This window comes from Apodemus sylvaticus, chromosome 1 (assembly GCF_947179515.1).
Source record: "Apodemus sylvaticus chromosome 1, mApoSyl1.1, whole genome shotgun sequence".
NCBI classification, from domain to species: domain Eukaryota; kingdom Metazoa; phylum Chordata; class Mammalia; order Rodentia; family Muridae; genus Apodemus; species Apodemus sylvaticus.
This window is the reverse complement of record NC_067472.1, coordinates 86,341,688-86,362,219: the sequence shown is the minus strand read 5'-3', so window position 1 is coordinate 86,362,219 and position 20,532 is coordinate 86,341,688. Positions and strand designations below refer to the sequence as shown.

Genomic DNA, 20,532 nt, shown 5'->3' with positions numbered 1-20,532 from the left:
GACCATTACGAGGATAACTAGCCACTCTTTTTGGCTGGATTTGAGGCTCATTCCACCTGAGGAACTCATGGCTGGTAGTGTAGACCTGGTCGAAATCCCATGGCTGGAGTGGTCATACCCTCCAGAGGGGAAACGTATACAGTTGTTTTGCTAAATGGAGATGATGTAAAATTTTCTTGTTAGTATTTACTTTTATGCCAATAGATATCTTTTTTGAAAATTGAAAAGAGGGCAGGAAAAAAAGGGGAGGAAGCTTGAGGCTGGAGCAGGTTGGGTCTGAAATGGCGTCTTGCAGGGAACTTACAGCCTTGTCAGTTCTCTTCACCACACTGGATGCATCAATACACTTTGTGGATGCTAGAGAGGTTCACAGGGCCTCCCTCCCTGAGGCACTGCCGGAAGTTAATGATTACTGAAGCAGGCAGAGTCACAGTCCTCAGTGACATAACCACTGTGGAGTCACTTTTGCTCAGGTAAATAACTCCCCACCATATCATAAGAATAAATATAAAAGGAGAAGGGGGGTGTATTAGGGGGAAAATGTTTCATGGTAAGATGATAATGGGAGCATGGTCAAAGTACAGTTTATATATTACACATGTGAGTGGGTACACACACACACACACACACATACATGAAGACTTAAAAAAGTAAATATATTAACTTAAAAAATAAAACCACCTGAATCCAGACTGAAGAGTGGGCATGTGGGACTTTAAAAGCATCAGTGAGCAGGAAAGGTGAGGTGAAATCCACTCCTGACTCACGCCCAGGAGGAGGCTTAAGTCCAGCAGAGGTCAGCAGCTTTAATGTCCCTGATAAGCACCTAAGACAGGGCAACAGCTCCTATAAAGGAGAAAAGGCAACAGGAAGAGTAGCCTGCCATTCTGGACTCCCAAGGAGCACAGTAAATCCAAGCACTGACCAGGAAGTATATCTTTCCGAATTCTTTAATAAAGCAGCTTCCCCCTTTCCAAGCAAATCCTACTAAAGTCCCAACATAGAGCCGTATGAGAGAACAGCACCTCAGGCTTAGATTTCTACCCTAGATATAGGCTCGCAGCACTGAAGAAAATAGACAGAGGACAGTCCACTGGCTCCACATTCTTGACGTTCTGGACACTTACTGTGGACAGATATGAGTGGCCCTGAGAAGCAATGACAAAAGGGGCTTCAAGTCAATATAGAGAACTTTCCAGAATGGCACAGAAGAGCTCGTGTGGAAGTCACAGGACAGCCTGCAGGTACCAGCTCTTGCTCCTCACTGAGCAGGGCCTCTCTTGTTGCTGCTGCTGTGCCGCAGACTGCAGGGCTGGCTGCTCTTGCAAGCTTCCAGACGGTTCTCCTGGCTCTGCTTCACACCTTGTCCTAGGAGTGCTGGGATTACAGATGCACACTGCCACATCTCAAGTGTGTGTATTAAGTACTTTCACCCCCTGATTCATTTTCCCATCCCACCTTTGTGTTTCTGACCCTATGAATGAGTCAGACAGAGAAGCAACAGAGCTGTTTGGTTTTTTTTCTAACCATGCTCTGCAAGAATCATTTCGTCATGCCTTTGTTGTATTTTAACAAAATCTCAATATCTGATTTTACCAACAAAGACTCAGGAGCCAGTTGCTGGGGTGCAAGTCTCTATCTCAGAGAGGCAGAAAGTATCCAGATGGCCTTTCCCCTCAGCCTACATCCTACCAGGCATGCCTTTCTCTCAAGCCGTTTCAAAACACCCTCCTTCAAACTCGATATCCCTCCTATCTACTTCCTGTGTGTCTCTATCTGTCTCCTGATTCTCTCTTACTCCCTATGGTTTTTCCTTAATAATCCTATGTTTATTTCCTGTCAATTGACTGCTTGTTTTGCCTCTTGACCAGTGGCTGACTTTCTTTAATCCTGTTCACAATATTCAAGGAGAAAGCTTTTGGATTAAATGTGTGTACTAAAACTGAACCACACCACAGCTAAAAACAGGTTTTTCTAGTACATAACACAATCTTGGGATTTACAGTGTCATCAAATGTCTTGCAACACATCTTCTTTCACTCAGACTTGGAGATGTCACTGTTAACCTATGCAACAGACAGAGAAACTAAGACTTGAATTATCAGTGGTCGTCAATGACTAGAAAGCATGCTTGGGGCCTTTTTGCCACTCTGAACCACTTGTGGTCACCGGAAACAGAATGGCACAAGAATGAACTTTAGACTACTGAAAAATTTCCAAAGAGCTTTGGAGAGGAAAAGAAGGATAAACAGCGGCCACTTTTATTCCCTCTAGATAGATGAAAATGAGTTTGAAGACATTGACCTTCATCTGCCAAAGCATATATGAAAGACAGAGCTAGAATCTATATGACCATCTGAGTTGTCCATCTATGTCCCTCTGTCTCCCTGTTTGATCTTTCTCAACCCATTCTGAAATCTTATTTGCCTCTGTTTGCCTCTCAGGCAATGTGACCACTCGACCTGAGATAAGGGTTGCTTGGCACCAATCCCAGGAAGGTGACGTTTTCTTTACCAGTGTAAGCATTGGTCAGTTGCTCCTGCTCCAGTATGTAATTCCCCTATCCATACTCACACACATGTAAGAAACCCTCATTAAACCGAGAAGATTAAAACCAAGTCTTCCTACACACACACACACACACACACACCAAAAACAAAAAAAAATCAAAAAGAAGAAGGCAATCAGCAGTAGGAGGGAGATGAGGAGAGGGAAATGTGTGAGTGGGTGAGTGTGGGGTATATATGTATAAACTGTCAAAAAGGATGCTAACATAGGTGTATATGTGTGTGTGTTTGTTTTATGCATATGCATAAAGTAACCCCTGATTCACAAGGTTATTCTGAGGATGAAGGACCATTTATTCAGCATATACTTACTGTATTTACTGGATGGGTACCTGGAGCTGCTTTGGGACTTTGGGAAACAAATATTCTGAAACATAAAAATCCCTCCCTCAAGAACCTGTGTGAAAAAATACAAAGGAAGGCAAACAAAGCATGGGTGTTGAGATACATATGGCCAGAGAAAAGAAATACATCAGGCCAAATGGAGGCTGTGATGTTCTATCAGATGTGCTGAAAGGACTCACAAAGGTAATGCTCCAAGGCACTGGAGAAATGGCTCAGTGGTTAAGAGCATGAACTGGTCTCTTCCAGAGGATCTGAGTTCAGTTCCCAGCACCCATATCAGGCTACTCACAATGTAACTCCAGCTTCTTGGATCTGACATTCCCTTCTGATCTTCATGGGAACCTGCGCACAAACACATCACATACACAAAAGTAAAAAAATATTTGGTTGAAAAACAAAAACAAACCATAATGCTCTAATTTGCATTTCATCACTGTGATAAACACCATGACCACAAGAAACCCAAGGAAAAGAGGCTTACAATCCATCATGCAGGGAAGTCAGGGCATAAACTCACAGAAAGAACCTGGAGGCAGAAACTGAAGCAGAGGCCACAGAAGAATGCTCCTGGCTGGCTCAGTCCCTAAGAAATGTCATATTTATATTCATATTGTATAGTTATATTGTTAAATGGTATATACATTATTTATATATTTATGCATTATATATGTTTATATTTGTAATATATTATAAATAACATATACAACTGAGGACCACCTACCCTGTGGTAGCACCACATATAGTGGGTTGGACTCTCCAAATCAATCATTAATCAAGAAAAACTGTCACAGACTTGCCCACAGGCCAAGCTGGTGAATGAATTTATTTTAACTGAGGTTCCCTCTTCCCAGATTATTTTAGCTTCTGTCAAAAAAAAAAAAAAAAAAAAAAAAACCAACTAACACAAGGGAATTTTAGACAGGATGTGATCCTGATAGGTGAACTAGTCATCCAACTGTTGAAGGGGGAGGGATTTCAGGCAGAGGGAATAATATGCACAAAATTTCTTCTTTTTTAATTTATTTTTTATTGAATATTGTCTTCATTTGCATTGCCAATGATTAAACCTTTACTGATATCCCCCTCCCCTAAGACCCCCAACCCCTCCTCTTCCTCCTTCCCCTGCCTCCATGTATAAGCCCCTCCACCCAACACACTCCCTCCTCCCCCCTCGGTTTCCCTTTGTTAGGGCCTCTGTTGAGCCTTTACCTGATCAAGGACGATTCCTCCCACTGATGCCCAACAAGGCCTTCCTCTGCCACATTTTTGACTGGGACCATGTGTGCCCCTTGGTTGATGGTTCAGTACCTGAGAGTCTTGGGGCGTCTGGGTGGTCGAAATCATTGTTCTTCCCATGGGTCTGTAAACCCCTTCAGCTCCTCTGGACCATCCTCCAGCTCCTCCACTGGGGACCCCATGCCCAGTCCAATAGTTGCTTGTTAGCATCTGCCTCTGTATTTGTAAGGCTCTGGCAGGGCCCCTCCGGAGATAACCATGGCATGCTCCTTTTAGTATGCACTTCTTGTCATCCATAGTAGTGTCAGGGTTTGTTGACTGTTTATAGGATGAATCTCCAGGTAGTGCAGTCTCTGGGTGGCCTTTACTTCAGTTTCTGCTCCACACATTGTCTCCCTTATTGCTACTGTGGCTATTTTGTTTCCTTTCTTAGAGGAACCGATGCACCCTCACTTAAGTCCTCCTTCTTCTTGAGCTTGGTGAATTGTAACTTGTTTATTTTGAGCTTTTGGGCTATGCACAGAACTTCTTAGGCCACAGTATATCTAGCATGGAGACAAGATGACAAAGAAGGGCCACTGACTAGGAAATCAGGAGGAAAAGTTCTGGAAAGACTTTGAAGTAGTGACCTACAAGACAACAACAACATACGTCATTGGGAAGACTCCATGGTCTGACTGAGTTAAGTCAGACTCATTCTGAGAACAGCTTTCAAGTGGAGAGGCAGGAAGAATAGAAGAGAAAGCACAAAATGCTCCTCTGGATAGTTTGTTGGCTAGTCTTATATCATCTTGATACATACTAGAGTTAACTGGAAGGAGGGAGCCTCAGCTACGAGGCCTCCATGAGATCCAACTGTAGGGCATTTTCTTAATTATTAACTGATGAGGGAGGACCCAGTTCAGTGTAGCTGGTGCTATCCCCTGAGCTGGCAGCCCTGGGTTGTACGAGATCAAGCCAGTAAGCAGCACTCCTCCACGGCCTCTGCATTAGCTCATGCCTCCTGCTCTTTTTGAGTTCCTTTCCTGGCCTTCTTCGGTGATGCACTACAACGTGGAAGTGGGAGCCAAATCAAGCCATGCCTCATCCACTTGTGTTTGGTCATGGTGTTCCGTCGCCATGATAGTAATGCCAAAACAGATAGAAAATGATCCTGTGGAACACTGAAGAGAGTGGAACAGACTGCAGTCAGAGCGGGAAGGCAGAACCAACAGATTGACCAGATCTAGGCATAAAGGAGGTGGAAACCTGAGATTTATTTTTTTTTCATTTTAATATTTTTATTTTCTATATTCTTTGTTTACATTCCAAGTGATTTCCCCTTTCCCGGATCCCCCCTCCCCATATGTCCCATAAACCTTCTCTCCACCCATTCCCCAATCACCTCCCTCCTTTTTCTCTGTCCTTATATTCCCCTCCAATGCTAGATCAATCCTTTCCAGGATCAGAACCCTCTCCATACTTCTTCATGGGAGTCATTTGTAATGCGATTTGTGCCTTCAGTATTCAGAGCTTCTGGGCTAATTAATATCCATTTATCAGAGATTGCATTCCATGTGTATTCTTTTGTGATTGGGTTACTTCACTTAGGATGATATTTTCCAGATCAAACCAGTTGCCTAAAAATTTTGTGAATTCATTGTTTCTAATTGGAGAGAAGTATTCCATTGTGTAAATATACCACATTTTCTGTATCCATTCCTCCTTTGAGGGGCATCTGGGTTCTTTCCAGCTTCTGGCTATTATAAATAAGGCTGCTATGAACATCATAGAGCATGTGTCTTTATTGCATGCCGGGGAATCCTTTGGATATATGCCCAGGAGAGGTATACCAGGGTCCTCTGGAAGTGTCATGTCCAGTTTTCTGAGGAACCGCCAGACTGATTTCCAAAGTGGTTGTACCATCTTACAGCCCCACCAGCAGTGGAGGAGTGTTCCTCTTTCTCTACATCCTGTCCAACACCTGCTGTCTCCTGAGTTTTTGACCTTAGCCATTCTGACTGGTGTAAGGTGAAATCTCAGGGTTGTTTTGATTTGCATTTCCCTAATGACTAATGATGTTGAATACTTCTTAAGGTGCCTCTCAGCCATCCGAATTTCTTCAGGTGAAAATTCTTTGTTTAGATCTGTACCCCATTTTTAATAGGGTTATTTGGTTCCCTGGGGTCTAACTTCTTGAGTTCTTTGTATATATTGGATATTAGCCCTCTATCAGATGTAGGGTTGGTGAATATCCTTTCCCAAATTGTTGGTTGCCGTTTTGACCTTTTAACAGTGTCCTTTGCCTTATAGAAACTTTGTAATTTTATGAGGTCCCATTTGTCATTTCTTGATCTTAGAGCATAAGCTATTGGTGTTCTGTTCAGGAACTTTTCCCCTGTGCCCATGTCCTCAAGGGTTTTCCCCAGTTTCTTTTCTATTAGTTTCAGTGTGTCTGGTTTTACATGGAGGTCCTTCCTCCACTTGGAGTGGAGTTTAGTACATGGATATAAGAATGGATCAATTTGCATTCTTCTGCATGCTGACCTCCAGTTGAACCAGCACCATTTGTTGAAAAGGCTATCTTTTTTCACTGGATGTTTTCGGCACCTTTGTCGAAGATCAAGTGAGGGAAGGCAGTAATAACAGGGTGGCCATCTGCTGGTGAAGGCCCAAGATACAGTGGCATGGTTTACATCTAGAATGCCTAGCACTGTCTGAATCTACTTTAAAAAACCTATTAGATATCCAAATGGGGACATCAAATAGGTGAGCACCTGGGAAAGAGATACAGCCTAGAGACACACTTGTAGGGCCATTGGCAAGAGGCCTGGATCCAAACAGGGACCCTAGATGAGTGTCCCAAACAGAGCAGGAAAAGAGACCCTTGGTAGAAGCCAAATGAATGGAAAGATTAAAGATACTGAGACAGTGCATAAAGACGCTGAAGCTCCGTTCTCTTCCCCTGGTCAGCACAAAAGTTTGTTGTCAATCATGGGAATAAACCTCACATTGATCCCTTGGGCTAAGGAGCAGTTCAGTTGACACCCCACCACAGACTCAGACTGTGCTACACATAAACTTGACTGGGAGGAGAAACATCAGTCAAAATTAAGCATCATTAATGATTAGCTGAGCCCTTGAACACTGCTCAGATCTGATCAGGGAACTGTCAGCTTCAGTGCTGTTCTTTCCACGGTGCTTTGGGAACTCTAGATCAAGCTACTGCCAGAGAGAATTCCAGAAGAGGAACAACAGGTGAGTGTTTGTGCAAGAGGCAAAAATGTGGGGGTAGGACCATGCATCATGATGACACTAACCAGTCATGAGTGTCAGAGAGCAAGGACAGGGAAAATTCCCAAAAGAAAAATAGTTCAAAGCTCCTAGGAGCCGCAAAGGGAGTGTCACAAGGTCTTAATAAGGAAACAACATTGCACAGAGGAGAGGGAGCCTTCAGCCAACCAAAAGTAGAGGACAGGAGAGCTGGACAGGAGTGTACACAGAAGAAGCAGAGAGTTGGGTAGTGGTGAAGATGCAGATGCCTATTTGAAGAAGAGAGGCTAGAAGCTAAGTCAGTCACTGAAAGGGAGAGAGACTGTCAGCCATGAAAACATGATTGCTGCCCAAAGCCTGGGAAGGACATTATTGCCTCTTTTCTCAAGAAATCAAGAGAAAAGTTGTAATTGCCACAGACAAGCATTCTAATGGCTTCTGCCTGAACCAAGGGGGCTGGGAATTCAGCCAACAGGATAGATTGCTGGCTTGATTCCCTGACTCAAAGGTCATTAGGCTTAAAATTCTGCAGTCTCATCTAAGAGCATGTGACAGAATTCAAAGACCAATGTTTATAGCCTTGGAACATCTTTCCCTGACCAGTGAAGATGAAAAAAATCACAACAGCTATAATTCTGTAAGTGATTTCTTATGTTAGATCCTGCACTGTACATGGGTAGTTTTTCAGATATGTCAATCAAAACCAACTCTAAAGATTTCGTGTATTAAGTCAGCAGTTGGTGCATAAATGAGCATCCCAAGCATTTCCTAGTTGTTTCCTCCTAAACACAGATCTATAATGTACCTACAAAACTTAGTTGAAAATAACTGTAGGTTGAAAGGGTCCATGTTGGGAACTCCTCATGCCATCATTCAGGGACCCAGGAAAAGGTTAGTGCTCATCTGGGATATGTAGTTCTCACAGAAAGCTCTGAAAATAGTGATAGGGAGATAGCACCTTGGGTAAGAGCCCTTCTTGCAATAGCATGAGAACCCTCATTCAGAAGCTGGGCACCCATGTAAAAAACTGTGTGTTTATGTGAGCCCAGTGCTAGGGGACCAGAGACAAAAGGATCACTGGGACTCTTTGGCCAGCAAGCCTAGCAAGAAATGAGAACTGGTGGGATGATGCTTTAGGAGAATACTACATAGAAAGAGACTAAACCAGGCACTCAGTTTCAATTCAATTCACCCACAAATATAACCAATCAAGCCTGGAGGACAGAGAAGAGGTAGCTTATGGTGAGTGTCAAAATTCAGTAGGGAAGACCTTACCTATAATTCCTTCCTTCACAGCTCTGACCATGCATTGGCTGTGGAAAATCCCAAGACTTTGCATCCCCTGGGGTACTGAAATGTCCTGCCGTACTTTCCATATTAATATCAAAAAATTAATGCCCATACAATGGGGCCACCAGGAAGCTCCTGCCAAGTTCAACTTCGCTAGTGATGTGATAGATCACTGGGCTGGCATGGAAAAGGTAAGGAGAGACCGGATGGTACAGCTTGAGTAATTTCACGTATTTATCAAGTCATTCATAGAACCTTATAGAATGCTTTATTACATCTCAGATACCATAGGAAACTGTGAACAAGGTGGTCATCATCCTTGATGCAGCATAGAGTGACTTGGAAGAAAGGCAGAATAACTATGGGTTCTGTCAGAGAAGCATCTTCTTGCAGGAGTCAGTAACTGCAGACACTTACAACTGGTCACTATGCTGAGAATAAGTGATGGTTGAATAGTCATCCATTAATAAAACAACTCTCACATACCCCTCAGAGATGCAAGGGATATTATGGAAGAAGAAACCAAAAAAATGTAAGAATTAGGTATACAGAATGTGGTTTCTGGGCATGTGATGCCTGTTGCACTCTTGAATTCACAGAACCTGTAAGAACCTGCACTAGATTTCATGGAGTAGGGAGGAGCTCGCAGGTCCCATCTCTTCTAGAGGATTTTCACACAGTTAAAGGCTAGAGAGGAATGGAGAGACATTTTGTTCAGTAGTGTAGCCACTAGTATTGTGCCTGTGTGCCTGTAAACAAACCTTTCCCCATGATCCTAATAAAACTTACTAGAAAACACACACACACACACACACACACACAGTGGAGATAGGAGAAGATGATGGGAGGGTAAATATGATTGGAATGAATTGTGTACATGTAAGAAAATCGTTATTAAAGATATGATTACATATAATTAATACATACTACCACAAAATTTTTAAAATGAAGATCAGAGGCACATAGCAATGCTGTGACCTAGTAACCTAGTAACCCCAAACACAATCTTTATTGTGACCTCCAGCATGAAATAAAGAAAAGTGGGTTGGAGCATAGATGAGGTGGGAGAACTTGTATTGGACTGAACGACTTTGAAGTGTTCTGGGATATTCATCAGCTCAGACATGGGTTTAAGCCGATAGAAAGTCTTCATTAACCAGCTGGTGGGTGTTTGGGATCCCAGGGTAACAATGAGCCTTTCTCAGGGTAAGCTCATAAGCACAAAAACCATGTTCTGGGTCGATGTTCTTCAATTAACTAGAACAGTAATCCAGAAGCAGAACTATAGAAGCTAAATGCTAAAAAGATAAAAACAAGACCCTTCTTGTGACGTAATATTTGACTCCCCAGGTTTTTCCTATTTCCCAAAGGCCAGAATTTTTAACACCCCTTATTTTTTGGCAACCAGGAAGGCCCAGCCATCCATTTGGGCATGTATAGAACTGTAAAGGTCAAGTATATTTTGAGACTTTCCCGGAACTATATGGATTCTCATGGATTAGGCCTTCATTTCAGTTTCAGCAGATGATATATACTGAGTTTTACAGCCTAAATGGTATTTCCATCATGGAGTCTGTTGTGCTAAGGTCTGGGGCCTAACGGGTCTTAGTGAATAAGTCAAATCATGGACTCCTTCTGTTTTAGTTTAAGACACAGAGCCTTGTAAATACAATCAGAATGAAAATTAATTATCAGACAGTGTTGATAGCAGAGCAGTTAGCCGGGGAGACTAAGAGTACAGAGACAGATTATTTTTCCAACCACAGCAAGACTTCCTCAAATTACTCATGATCAATTAGCATAGAAACAAGAGGTTTTTCCCAAAACCATATATACTTTCTTCATCTCATGAAACATCTTAGCATCTCCATCTTGTAGGACCATTTCTGTAAGTGGATCTAATTGTTTTAATTCAGAAACTGAATTCTTTAATATCTCTGTGTTCTGATCAACCTATCTAATTTAGAAAGTATCAGAAGAGGAAGATTTAGTCAAACCACTAGTATATGCCCACCAAGTAGTCTCAGAGGCCAGTAACATTATTGTCCATATGAAATAACCCATAATACAGAATAGCAGATAGCATAAAAAGAGAAAGTGGCAAAGTAACAGTTTTTAGATATTAGTCAAGTTTTAGCTCATTGTAAGTCCTCTAACATTAATTTGGGCTGCCCATAGTTATAGTAAGTTTTGCTCATCAATAGGCTGACAGTTTGGTTGGTTCCTATCCCTATATATCACAGGGGCCAGATGTCTAAGCATAACCAATCCTGGCTGGTTTTTGTTTGGGAATGATTATTTCTATCTTCAGAGTCCCTTCTTGTGACTTGATTCCCCAAGTTTTTCCTTTTTTCCAATGGACAGAATCTTTTAAAGACCCTGTTTTTATTTTCAGCAAATGGGGAAGAGGGAAGCCACGGGGTATTATAGAATGGTAAAGGTCAAGATGGAATATGGGTTGCTGATCTGTAGTCACATTAGATAAAATCTTCCCTATATCTGTCTTCCTCAGTCCCCAGGTCAAGGCCTGAGGGGTATGGGTCTTGGACCATAACCCTGTATTCATACAAAACACAAATCCCAGGAGAAGGTAGAGGACTGGAAGGGCCCAGGGCCCAGGGAAATCCAGAGATAGTCTATTTGGAAGAACATATATGACTTCCATTTTCTTGATCCGGGTAATCCATGGTATAATGCCAGTTATCTAGGGTCCTTTCCAAGTTGGTTGCAGTGCCCTTTTATCTGATCCAGATAGTATCACTAGACAGGGACAAGGGAAAACTGGTGTGAGACTTGCATATCCTAGGTGAGTCTTTTGGATACTCCGATGACGAGCCTTTATGGACTGGGAGGCCTGTAGTGACTTGGGAAAGGAATGCTACAGAAATTCTGTCAACTGCTGGTTTTGGAGTCTGGTAAGCAGTAAGGGAGGCTGAAAAATAATCTCATAGAGTCAGAAAAATTCCTCCATATATGGTGTAGAACAGGCTGAAGCAAAGCAAAGGAAGGCGGCCTACCCATCCCTTGGGAGACTGTAATGAGAGTTTTGTTAAGGTTTCCTCTAATGTCCTGTTTTCTTTAACCTGTCTAGAACTCTGAAGTCTATATGGAAAATAAAATTTTTAATCTATGTCTAAAGCTTTAGTTATTATTTGAGAAGTTTTGGTTATGAAAACTAGGCCATTGTTGGACCCCATTGCTAGGGGGAGGCTAAATCAGGGGTCCAGTTCCTGGAGGAGCTTTTCAGATATTCTTTGAGTAGTTTCAGTCCAGGGAGGAATGCTTCTACCCACCCTGAAAAGTTATCTTTACAAATTACCTAGTTTTTTTTCAATTTTTTTCCTTTTTATAATTTACTTTTTTATTCACATTTTATCCCAGGCTCTCCTTCCTTATCTTCTCTAAGCCCCATCCTTACAAATCTCTTCCCCCCATCCACCCTTTCTCCTCAGAAAAGGTGAAGCCCCCTTGGGTACCAACATACACTGGGACATCTATTCCCAGCAGGACTAAGCAACTCCTCCTTCCCTGAGGCCCAACCAGGCAAATCAGTTAGGGGAAGGGAGTCCAATAGCAGGCAACAGAGTCAGGGACAGCCCTTATTCTATTTGTTAAGGGATCCACATGAAGACCAAGATGTACAACTGATACAAATGTGTTTGGGGCCGAGGTCCAGCCCCTGCATGCTCTTTGGTGGGTGGTTCAGTCTTTGTGAGCCCCCATGAGCCCAAGTTTGTTGACTCTATAGGTCTTCTTGTAGTGTCCTTGAGTCCTCTGGCTTGTTCAACTCTTTCCCCAACTCTTCCAGAAGACTCCTTGAGCTCTTCCTGATGTTTGACTGTGGGTCTCTGCATCTGCCGCCATCCACATCTGGATGAAGCCTCTCAGGTGATAGTTATGCAAAGCACCTGTCTGTAAGAATAACTGAGTGTCAATGTTTGGTTCTCTCCCATGGGGTGGGTCTCATGTTGGGCCAGTCATTGGTTAGCTGTTCCCTCGGCCTCTGCTCCATCTTTATCCTTGAGCATCTTATAGGCAGGACTAATTTTTAGTTGAAGGTTTTGTGGGTGGATTGGCTTTCCACTGGAAGTCCTGCCTGACTATAGAAAGTAGCCACTTTAGTTTCTATATTTCCCTCTAGTAGGAATCTCAGCTAGGGTCACCCACATAAACTCCCCAGAGCCTCCCCCATCCCAGGTCTCCAGCTAGTCCCAGAGATGCCCCTTCAATGATTTCCATTCTCATTCCCAGCCCTCTCCTATCCCCTCCCGCAACATCTGATAACCAATCGCATACCTTTCCTCATCCCTGCTCCCACCCATTTCCCTCTCTCCATCCACCTCTGATGACTTGGAATATACCCAAAAGATGCCCCACTATACTCTATGGACATTTGCCTGACTATGTCTATAGCAGCTTTATTCATAATAGCTAGATTGGAAACCACCTAGATGTCCCTCAACTGAAGAATGGATACAGAAAATGTGTTTCATCTACACAATGGAATACTATTAAGCTATTAAAAACAAAAACATCATAAAATTTGCAGACAAATGGATGGAACTTGAGAATATCATCCTGAGTGAGGTAACACAGCCCCAGAAAGACATGTATGGTATGTACTCACTTATAAGTGCATATTAGCCATAAAGTACAGGATATCCATGCTACAGTCCACAGACCCAAAGAAACTGGGTAATAAAGAGGACCCAAGGGAGGATCTATGAATCTCACTCAGAGGGGGAAACAAAATAGTCATAAAAATGTACCCAGTGTTTTTATCATCCTTCAGCAGGCTGAATCTTGAATTCAGTTTTCCCAGAGTTTACCAGGATGTTGGTCTCTCATTCAGACCTCTTCCTGGGTAAGAGTTATCTATTTTGGATTCACTTGAGTATAAACTTGAAATCTAGCTGAGACAACCTGCTGTCCAGTCTTTGTATAGCATACCTTAGTCTGGGCAACTCAGAAAGTTTTGTAGAGCCCTGATGAGTAGCCTGGGTCAGTTACCAGAGTCCTGCCAGTTGTTTCCAGGAGAATGATCTTTCCCTCTGGTGTCCTCCATCAACCTATGGGGTTAAGTTGTCCATTTCTTCTTTACCATGAAGTCTCAGGCAGCACTTAGTGATGATATGATATCAGAATGTCTATAGGCCCCAGTGGTCTTCGGGACATTTGTCAGGCAGCCTGACAGTGAAGGATAGCAATTTGTGGAGGACAACAAATAGCCTCTGGGAGGTCCAAGATTTTTTTTTTAATGTTCCCCTTTCTAGTAATGAGAGGCTCTTTTTTTCCTCTAGATCACACTGTGGGCATGACTGGTGGTAAAAGCACAGCACTGACAGTCTGTATTTACTGTGTTAGACTTTCCTTTCCCTGTCTGAGAACCTGGGTCACAGCAATCAGTTCTGCTCTCTGAGCTAAGGTACTGGCATGGGCCCGTATAGTTTCAGTTAAAGAAACTATTGTAGTTCTCACATACTTGCTTTTATCTTTCATCTCCTGAGAGTCATGGATGGGCAGTGGAATGGCTGGTGCTGGGTTTCCCAAAATGGTTTCTAGTGTGCTCCAGGAGTGAGGCTATTAGACAGCCAGCATTCTGGACTTCTTCAGGAGGGGCCTCAATCATGTCATGGGTGTTGTGAGGATAAGATCTTGATCCAGGGTTAACATGTATGCTTTATTTTATTAAAATAGCAGTAACTGCCACAGCTCTTAAACGGGTGGGCCATTCTGTGGTTGCAGGGTCCAACCACACAGGGCATTTCATGGCCTCAATGTTCGCATTAAAATCTCTTTAGGGCTGAAGCAGAAGTCAGAGCTGTTTTTAAAGCCTCAAATGTCTTTTGTTTAGTCTCAGTCCAGATTAGAGACTTAGTGCCCTTCTCTGTCCTGGTGTATAGAGGTTTCATTTCCACAAACTCTGGTATCCAGTGGCAGCAATATCCAGCTGTACCCAGGAATTCTGGATTCTGCCTCTTAGTCTTTGGAGTTGGGATTTGGAGGACGGTAGCAATCCTATTCTGAGACAAGCTCCTTTTGCCTTCCTTCAGCTGGGAGTGAAGATAGGTAGCCTCTGATATGCAAAGCTGAACTTTCTTAGCTGGTATTCTGTAAGCCAAGGTCTACAACTCTGGCAGCAGTCCCTCTGTGGCCCTTATGTAATCTATCTTCCCAGGAAACTTCTGACAGAACAGCAGGAAATCTGCATTTAGTGTCTTTAATTCTTGGGGCAATCCAGTCCAGGGACGTGGCCCACCGTAACCTCCTACTGGGTCTGTCCAAGCAAAGGCAAAGATGAGTCAACTCACCTCTGCCAATGAGGAGCTGGAGAATACATATTTCAGGTCAAAGATCCTGTACACCTGATTCTCTGGAAGAACCAGACTCATGAGGACCAGAGGTCCCTGATTTCTTCACAGGCAGGAGAGGTACAGTCCAAGGTAACTGGCTGACCGCCAAGATATCTGTCTCTTTAAGCTAGGCAACATAAACTGCAATTTCCCGTTATGTGTCCAGGGTCACTGGGTATTGTTTAATTTGGAAAGAGATGGCTGAACTGGGTAGTTGAACAAATATAGGAGCTCGGTGTCGAGCCAATCCCAAGGTATTGATTTCTTTAATCCCCTATGTGAGAGCGAGACACCCAAACTTTGCTGGGTGTCTGTAAGTCTCACTGTGTTTCCTCAGGAGGGAACAGAACAATGACTTTTAGTTATGTAAAAGATCTTGTCCCATTCAGCACTCTGTTACTCTCCCAGTAACTGGGACCTAGTTACACCATTACATTTTTTTTAACTTTATTTTTTTAACATCTGGGGACAAGTTGGTGACAAAGGAAATCTTTTTAATAGCTATATTTAATCCTTAAAAAGGGACCTAACAAAAGTTGTTTAAAGTCTCTTTGGTCAGTGTTAGTTAAACAGAAGAAATCTGTTTTATCCAGGTTGTGTTGTCCGTATTGATCCCCTTGCCAGCCCAGGGAAGGGGGAAATTATTTATTTTTACTTTTTTGTCAAATAATAAGGGATTTTACACATTACTAGTTTAAAAGAAGACATTAAATCATAACCGAGAAAAGAGTGGAACTTTCTTTTTTTCCTTCTTGCTCAGCCTAGGGAAATTTTTCCCCTCCCTGGGGCTGCTTAGATCAGGCACAGAGCAGAGGGAATGCTCACCTAAGGGACTTTTTCCCCTCCTTGTGTGCTTTTTTCTAAGATTGCAGGAGGCCCTGGATGAGACACCCAGCTTCTTCCCACCTTCACCCAGGGATTAACCTATGTTAAGTCATGGGGTTCTCATAACAGAGAAAGAAGATCAGATCTGACAGAAACACATAGAAAGACAAACAGAGATGTGCCCACATAGACACACACACATACACACACACACATACATAGACACACACACATACACACACACACACACACACAGAGAGAGAGAGAGAGAGAGAGAGAGAGAGAGAGAGAGAGAGAGAGAGAGAGAAGACACCAGGAGGGGTGGCCACCACACAGGCAGGAGGACTCTCTCACAGATCCTGGACATAGCCTCAGCAGCCATGTCCCACCTCTCCTATGTGTCCAAACAGAGGGTACCTTAACCAGACTTACCTCTGAAGGTGACAGATCAGTTGACTTTTCAATTTGTTTCTTATTGTGGTGGAGGTATCAGGCCCCTCTGAAGCAATAGGCAGCAATTGATCAAAGGGAGTCCTGGGGGGGCCTGGAATGTCTCAGGTTGCATAACCCCAGGAGTCCCCTGCCAACTGTACTCTTTCTTTTTCTAAGGGGTTCTAAGACCCTGGTGACTCATGGTATGGTCTCTGGGATTTCTCTGAGGCTTTCAGGAACACTGTAAGGTATTCACCAGAGAAGACTGCTCAAACATGGGTCTAAGATAGTAGAAAGTCTTTATTAGCCGGCCATAACTACACAGGGTACTCAGGATTCCAGGGTATCCCTGAATCATTCTCAGGGTGAGCTTTTTAATACAAAAAAAAAAAAAAAAAAAAAAAAAAACCATGCTCTAGGTTGATATACTTCCATTAACAAGACCAGTTAGCCAGAACAGAACTACTAAAGCTGAAAACCAAGGTTAGTACATTTTGAGACTTCCCCAGAATGATATGGACTTTGAAAGGTTAGGCCTTTGTTTTAGTTTTGGCAAGAGTTTCTGTCTACATGCTGAATTTTGCAGCCACAATGATACTTTCATAGTGGAGTCAGTTGTGTTAAGGTCTGAGGCCCTGTTACAGTAGTGAACTCATAGGCTCAGTTTAAACATTTTGGTCTTCAGCTGGTGATGATGGTTGGGCGGTGAGAAAACCTTTACAAAGTAGGACAAGAGGAGACAGGTCACTGAGGACATAACCCTTAAGTCTTGCTTTGTCTGTGGTCTCTGCTCCTCTCTTTGCTTCCTGTCACGGAGTGAGCAGCCTCTGTCACACACTCCCACCGCCATGACTCTGCCTCACATATGCTCAGAGTCAACACAGCCAAGGGAAGCTCATGGAATCCTCTGAATGCACAAGCTAAGAGATACATTAAGGTGTTTGTCACAGTGATGGCCATTCTGATTAACATGATCACAGAAAGAAACCAACAACTCAAGGCCTAGCCAGTCTTCTCAGAGAACTAGGCCACATGTCCCTGTCATCCAGGTGTGTGAGTAAGATGCGCATTCAATAGAGTAGATGGGGTCGGGGTGAAGGCAGGGATGGAGAAACTTCCCAGTTTCTTGTCCATCTATGAGTTTCATTCACTACCTGCTCACCACTACCTTCACCAGAAATACAACTCAAGAGACCGGACTGGCTCATCTAGGTTAAGGCAGGAGAAAGGCTACATTTAACCAGCAAGGGAACCAAATGGGGATACCCAAAGGAAGCTCTGACAATGATGTTGTTCTGAGGTCCTGGCTCTGGGACACAACCTTAGCATGGCAATTGCACCATCACCTCTGTGGCAGATGGAACACAGGTTCAAAGTTGTTGTATGACTCTTCCTGGGAAACTTGTTGATCATCCCATCCAGTGTGATGACAGGTCAAAGAACTGATCTGATCTAAGTCAAAAGTGGTGTAACAATGAGCCTTTAGGATTAATTACCAGGGTGTGGGTAAGGAGTTACAGGAGCATGAGTAACCCAAAGGGGCATGTGTCACTGAGAAGCCCTCCTGAGCATGTATCATTGGTGCTCCTTATGTAACTGGCTAATTTGGATACTTTCTCTGTGCCCTTTGGTTAGTCTGGCTAAGGGTTTATCTATCTTGTTGATTTTTTCAATGAACCAGCTTTTGGTTTTGTTGATTCTTTGTATGGTTCTCTTGGTTTCTACTTGATTGATTTCAGCCCTGAGTTTGATGATTTCCTGTCTTCTTCTCCTCCTGGGTGAATTAGCTTCTTCTTGTTCCAGGGCTTTCAGTTGTTCTGTTAATCTTCTAGTGTATGCTCTCTCAAATTTCTTTTTGGAGGCACTCAAAGCTATGAGTTTTCCTCTTAGCACTGCTTTCATTGTGTCCCATAGATTTGTGTATGTTGTGCCTTCATTTTCATTAAATGCTAAGAAATATTTGATTTCTTTCTTTATTTCTTCCTTGACTCTATCATTGAGTAGAGTATTGTTCAGTTTCCATGTGTATGTGGGCTTTCTGTTGTTTTTATTGTTATTAAATACCACTTTTACTCCATAGTGATCTGATAGGAGGCATGGGATTATTTCAATCTTTTTATATTTGTTGAGGTCTGTCTTGTGACCAACTATATGATCTATTTTGGAGAAGGTACCATGAGGTGCTGAGAAAAAGGTATATTCTTTTGCTTTGGGATGAAAAGTTCTATATATATCTGTTAACTGTTTACTTCTTGAATATAACAGCCTGAGCAGGTTCCTTGAAGATTCATGTGCCTGCACATCTTGTAGACTGGGGCTTCATTGTTTATTTTGTTAATTTCATGAGCTCCAGAGCCTCTCTTGTCCTACAAGGGACTGTTTCAATCCCTTGTAAGAATTGCACTGAGTCTATTTGTCTCCATGTGCATGTATGCACTGCATGCACTAAGGCACACACATGTATCCGTGTTGATAATGTATGATTGCAAGTAGATGCCAGAGGTCAGCCTCATGTGCCTTTCCTTAGCTACATCACTTTGGGTTTTCACATGAGTTCTCTCACTGACCAGGAACCCACTGAGTACACTAGACTGACTTAACAGCAGGCCACAGGGATCTGCCTGTCTCTACCTCCTCAGTGCATGAATTACAGGTGTGTATCACCACGACCTGCTATTGGGTAACGTGTTCTGGGGAGTGGAACTTGGGTCCTATAGTTTACAAGACAAACATGTAATCCCACATGCATCCCGGAGAGGTACACTTTACTAACTCTTAGGCATCCTCAAGCTAATCCAGCTGGTAATCACATTATCTATCACAGTAATATATAATGTGTTTTAGCTGCTTTTTTAAAACATGCACATTAAAACTTTCTCTTTTAATACTGTATTAATAGATCTAACACACATTTAAAAAATAACTTAAGGGTTTTCCACACTTTTTAATTGTGTGTGAATGTCCAACAAGCCTACCCTTAGACTTGCAATTTAGTTTGTTGGCTGTTTCTATCACCAGACTGTCTTGACCTGATAGCTCCTAATAATGACACGAAGACCTTTTATTATTAATGAAAGTTTAGGCCTTATAGCTTAGGCTTATTTCTACTAGCTTGTATAACTTAGTAAGCCATCTATACTTGTCCATAGTTGCCACATGGCCTGTTAGCTCTCTCACACATAGTCCCAGCACCTGTTCTTTCTATCTCTGTGTCCAGCTAGAGACACCCCACCCCCATATCCCATGTATACTCATGCCTGATCCTTTCCCAGAGGTCCTATCTCAGCCTTGATGTTCCACCTTTCCTTTCCTGTCCTACTGTAGGGTGTCAGCTCTTTATTAAACCAATCAAGTGATGGAGAAGACATTTTACAAAACACTTGAGAATGGTAATGCTTCATTAAAATAACAATTCCAAAGTCTAGCTCATACTCGGCATTCTGAAGGTACAGAAATTAACATTTGAATAATGCAAAGACAACTTTTACCCACTGCACAATATTATCCCAACATAGTCCTGTGTTCTACCTCCCGTGTCCCCATAGGTCTTCTGATCACCAGGCCTTCTTTTTCTTCAGGCTGGCAAGAGATCTTCAGGTCCAGCCCTATGGTGGATGAATGGAAGTGGAGAAGAAATAAAGTGGAATTTCAGAGAGCTGAGTGAAATCAGTAAACAAACAGCCAATGTTCTCTCCGGAGCCTGTGGCCTGCAGCGTGGGGACCGTGTGGCAGTAGTGCTTCCCCGAGTCCCTGAGTGGTGGCTGGTGACCCTGGGTTGCATGCGGGCTGGTTAGTAACTGCCCACACAGTCTGGGCACTCTCCTTTGTGAAGGAAATGGATAGTAGAGAACTTCAGCCTCCTCTCCCTAAAGAAACCCCCATAGAATGTGCTGTCTTTATTCTCCACTGGTCCTCCCACCTGTCCTTCCTGTTGGCCCCCATGGCTGTACACAGCCATCCTCTGGGGAAGAAGACAATTCCTTTCTTAGCTCTCTTTAAACTGTTTGGCTTCTTCAGGCCTTGTCTTCATGCCTGGAACCATCCAAATGAAATCCTCAGACATCCTCTACAGGCTGCAGTCATCCAAGGCCAGGGCCATTGTGGCTGGGGATGAAGTGGCTCAAGAAGTGGATGCTGTGGCCCCTGACTGCTCTTTTCTGAAAATCAAGTTGCTGGTGTCTGAAAAAAATCGAGAAGGATGGCTAAACTTCAAGGCATTGCTAAAGTGAGTA

General features: G+C 43.0%; 1 protein-coding gene across 1 annotated transcript in view; it reads left to right on the top strand.

Moving 5' to 3' along the window:
* Positions 1-8,704: 8,704 nt before the first annotated feature.
* The window catches only part of LOC127679312 (acyl-coenzyme A synthetase ACSM2, mitochondrial), a 36,217-nt gene continuing 24,389 nt past the window's right edge, over positions 8,705-20,532 (top strand). The window contains exons 1-3 of the mRNA XM_052175082.1: positions 8,705-8,881; positions 19,879-20,089; positions 20,318-20,525. Of these exons, the coding sequence (XP_052031042.1) occupies positions 8,705-8,881; positions 19,879-20,089; positions 20,318-20,525 (596 nt within the window). The remainder of the gene's footprint in view (positions 8,882-19,878; positions 20,090-20,317; positions 20,526-20,532) is intronic.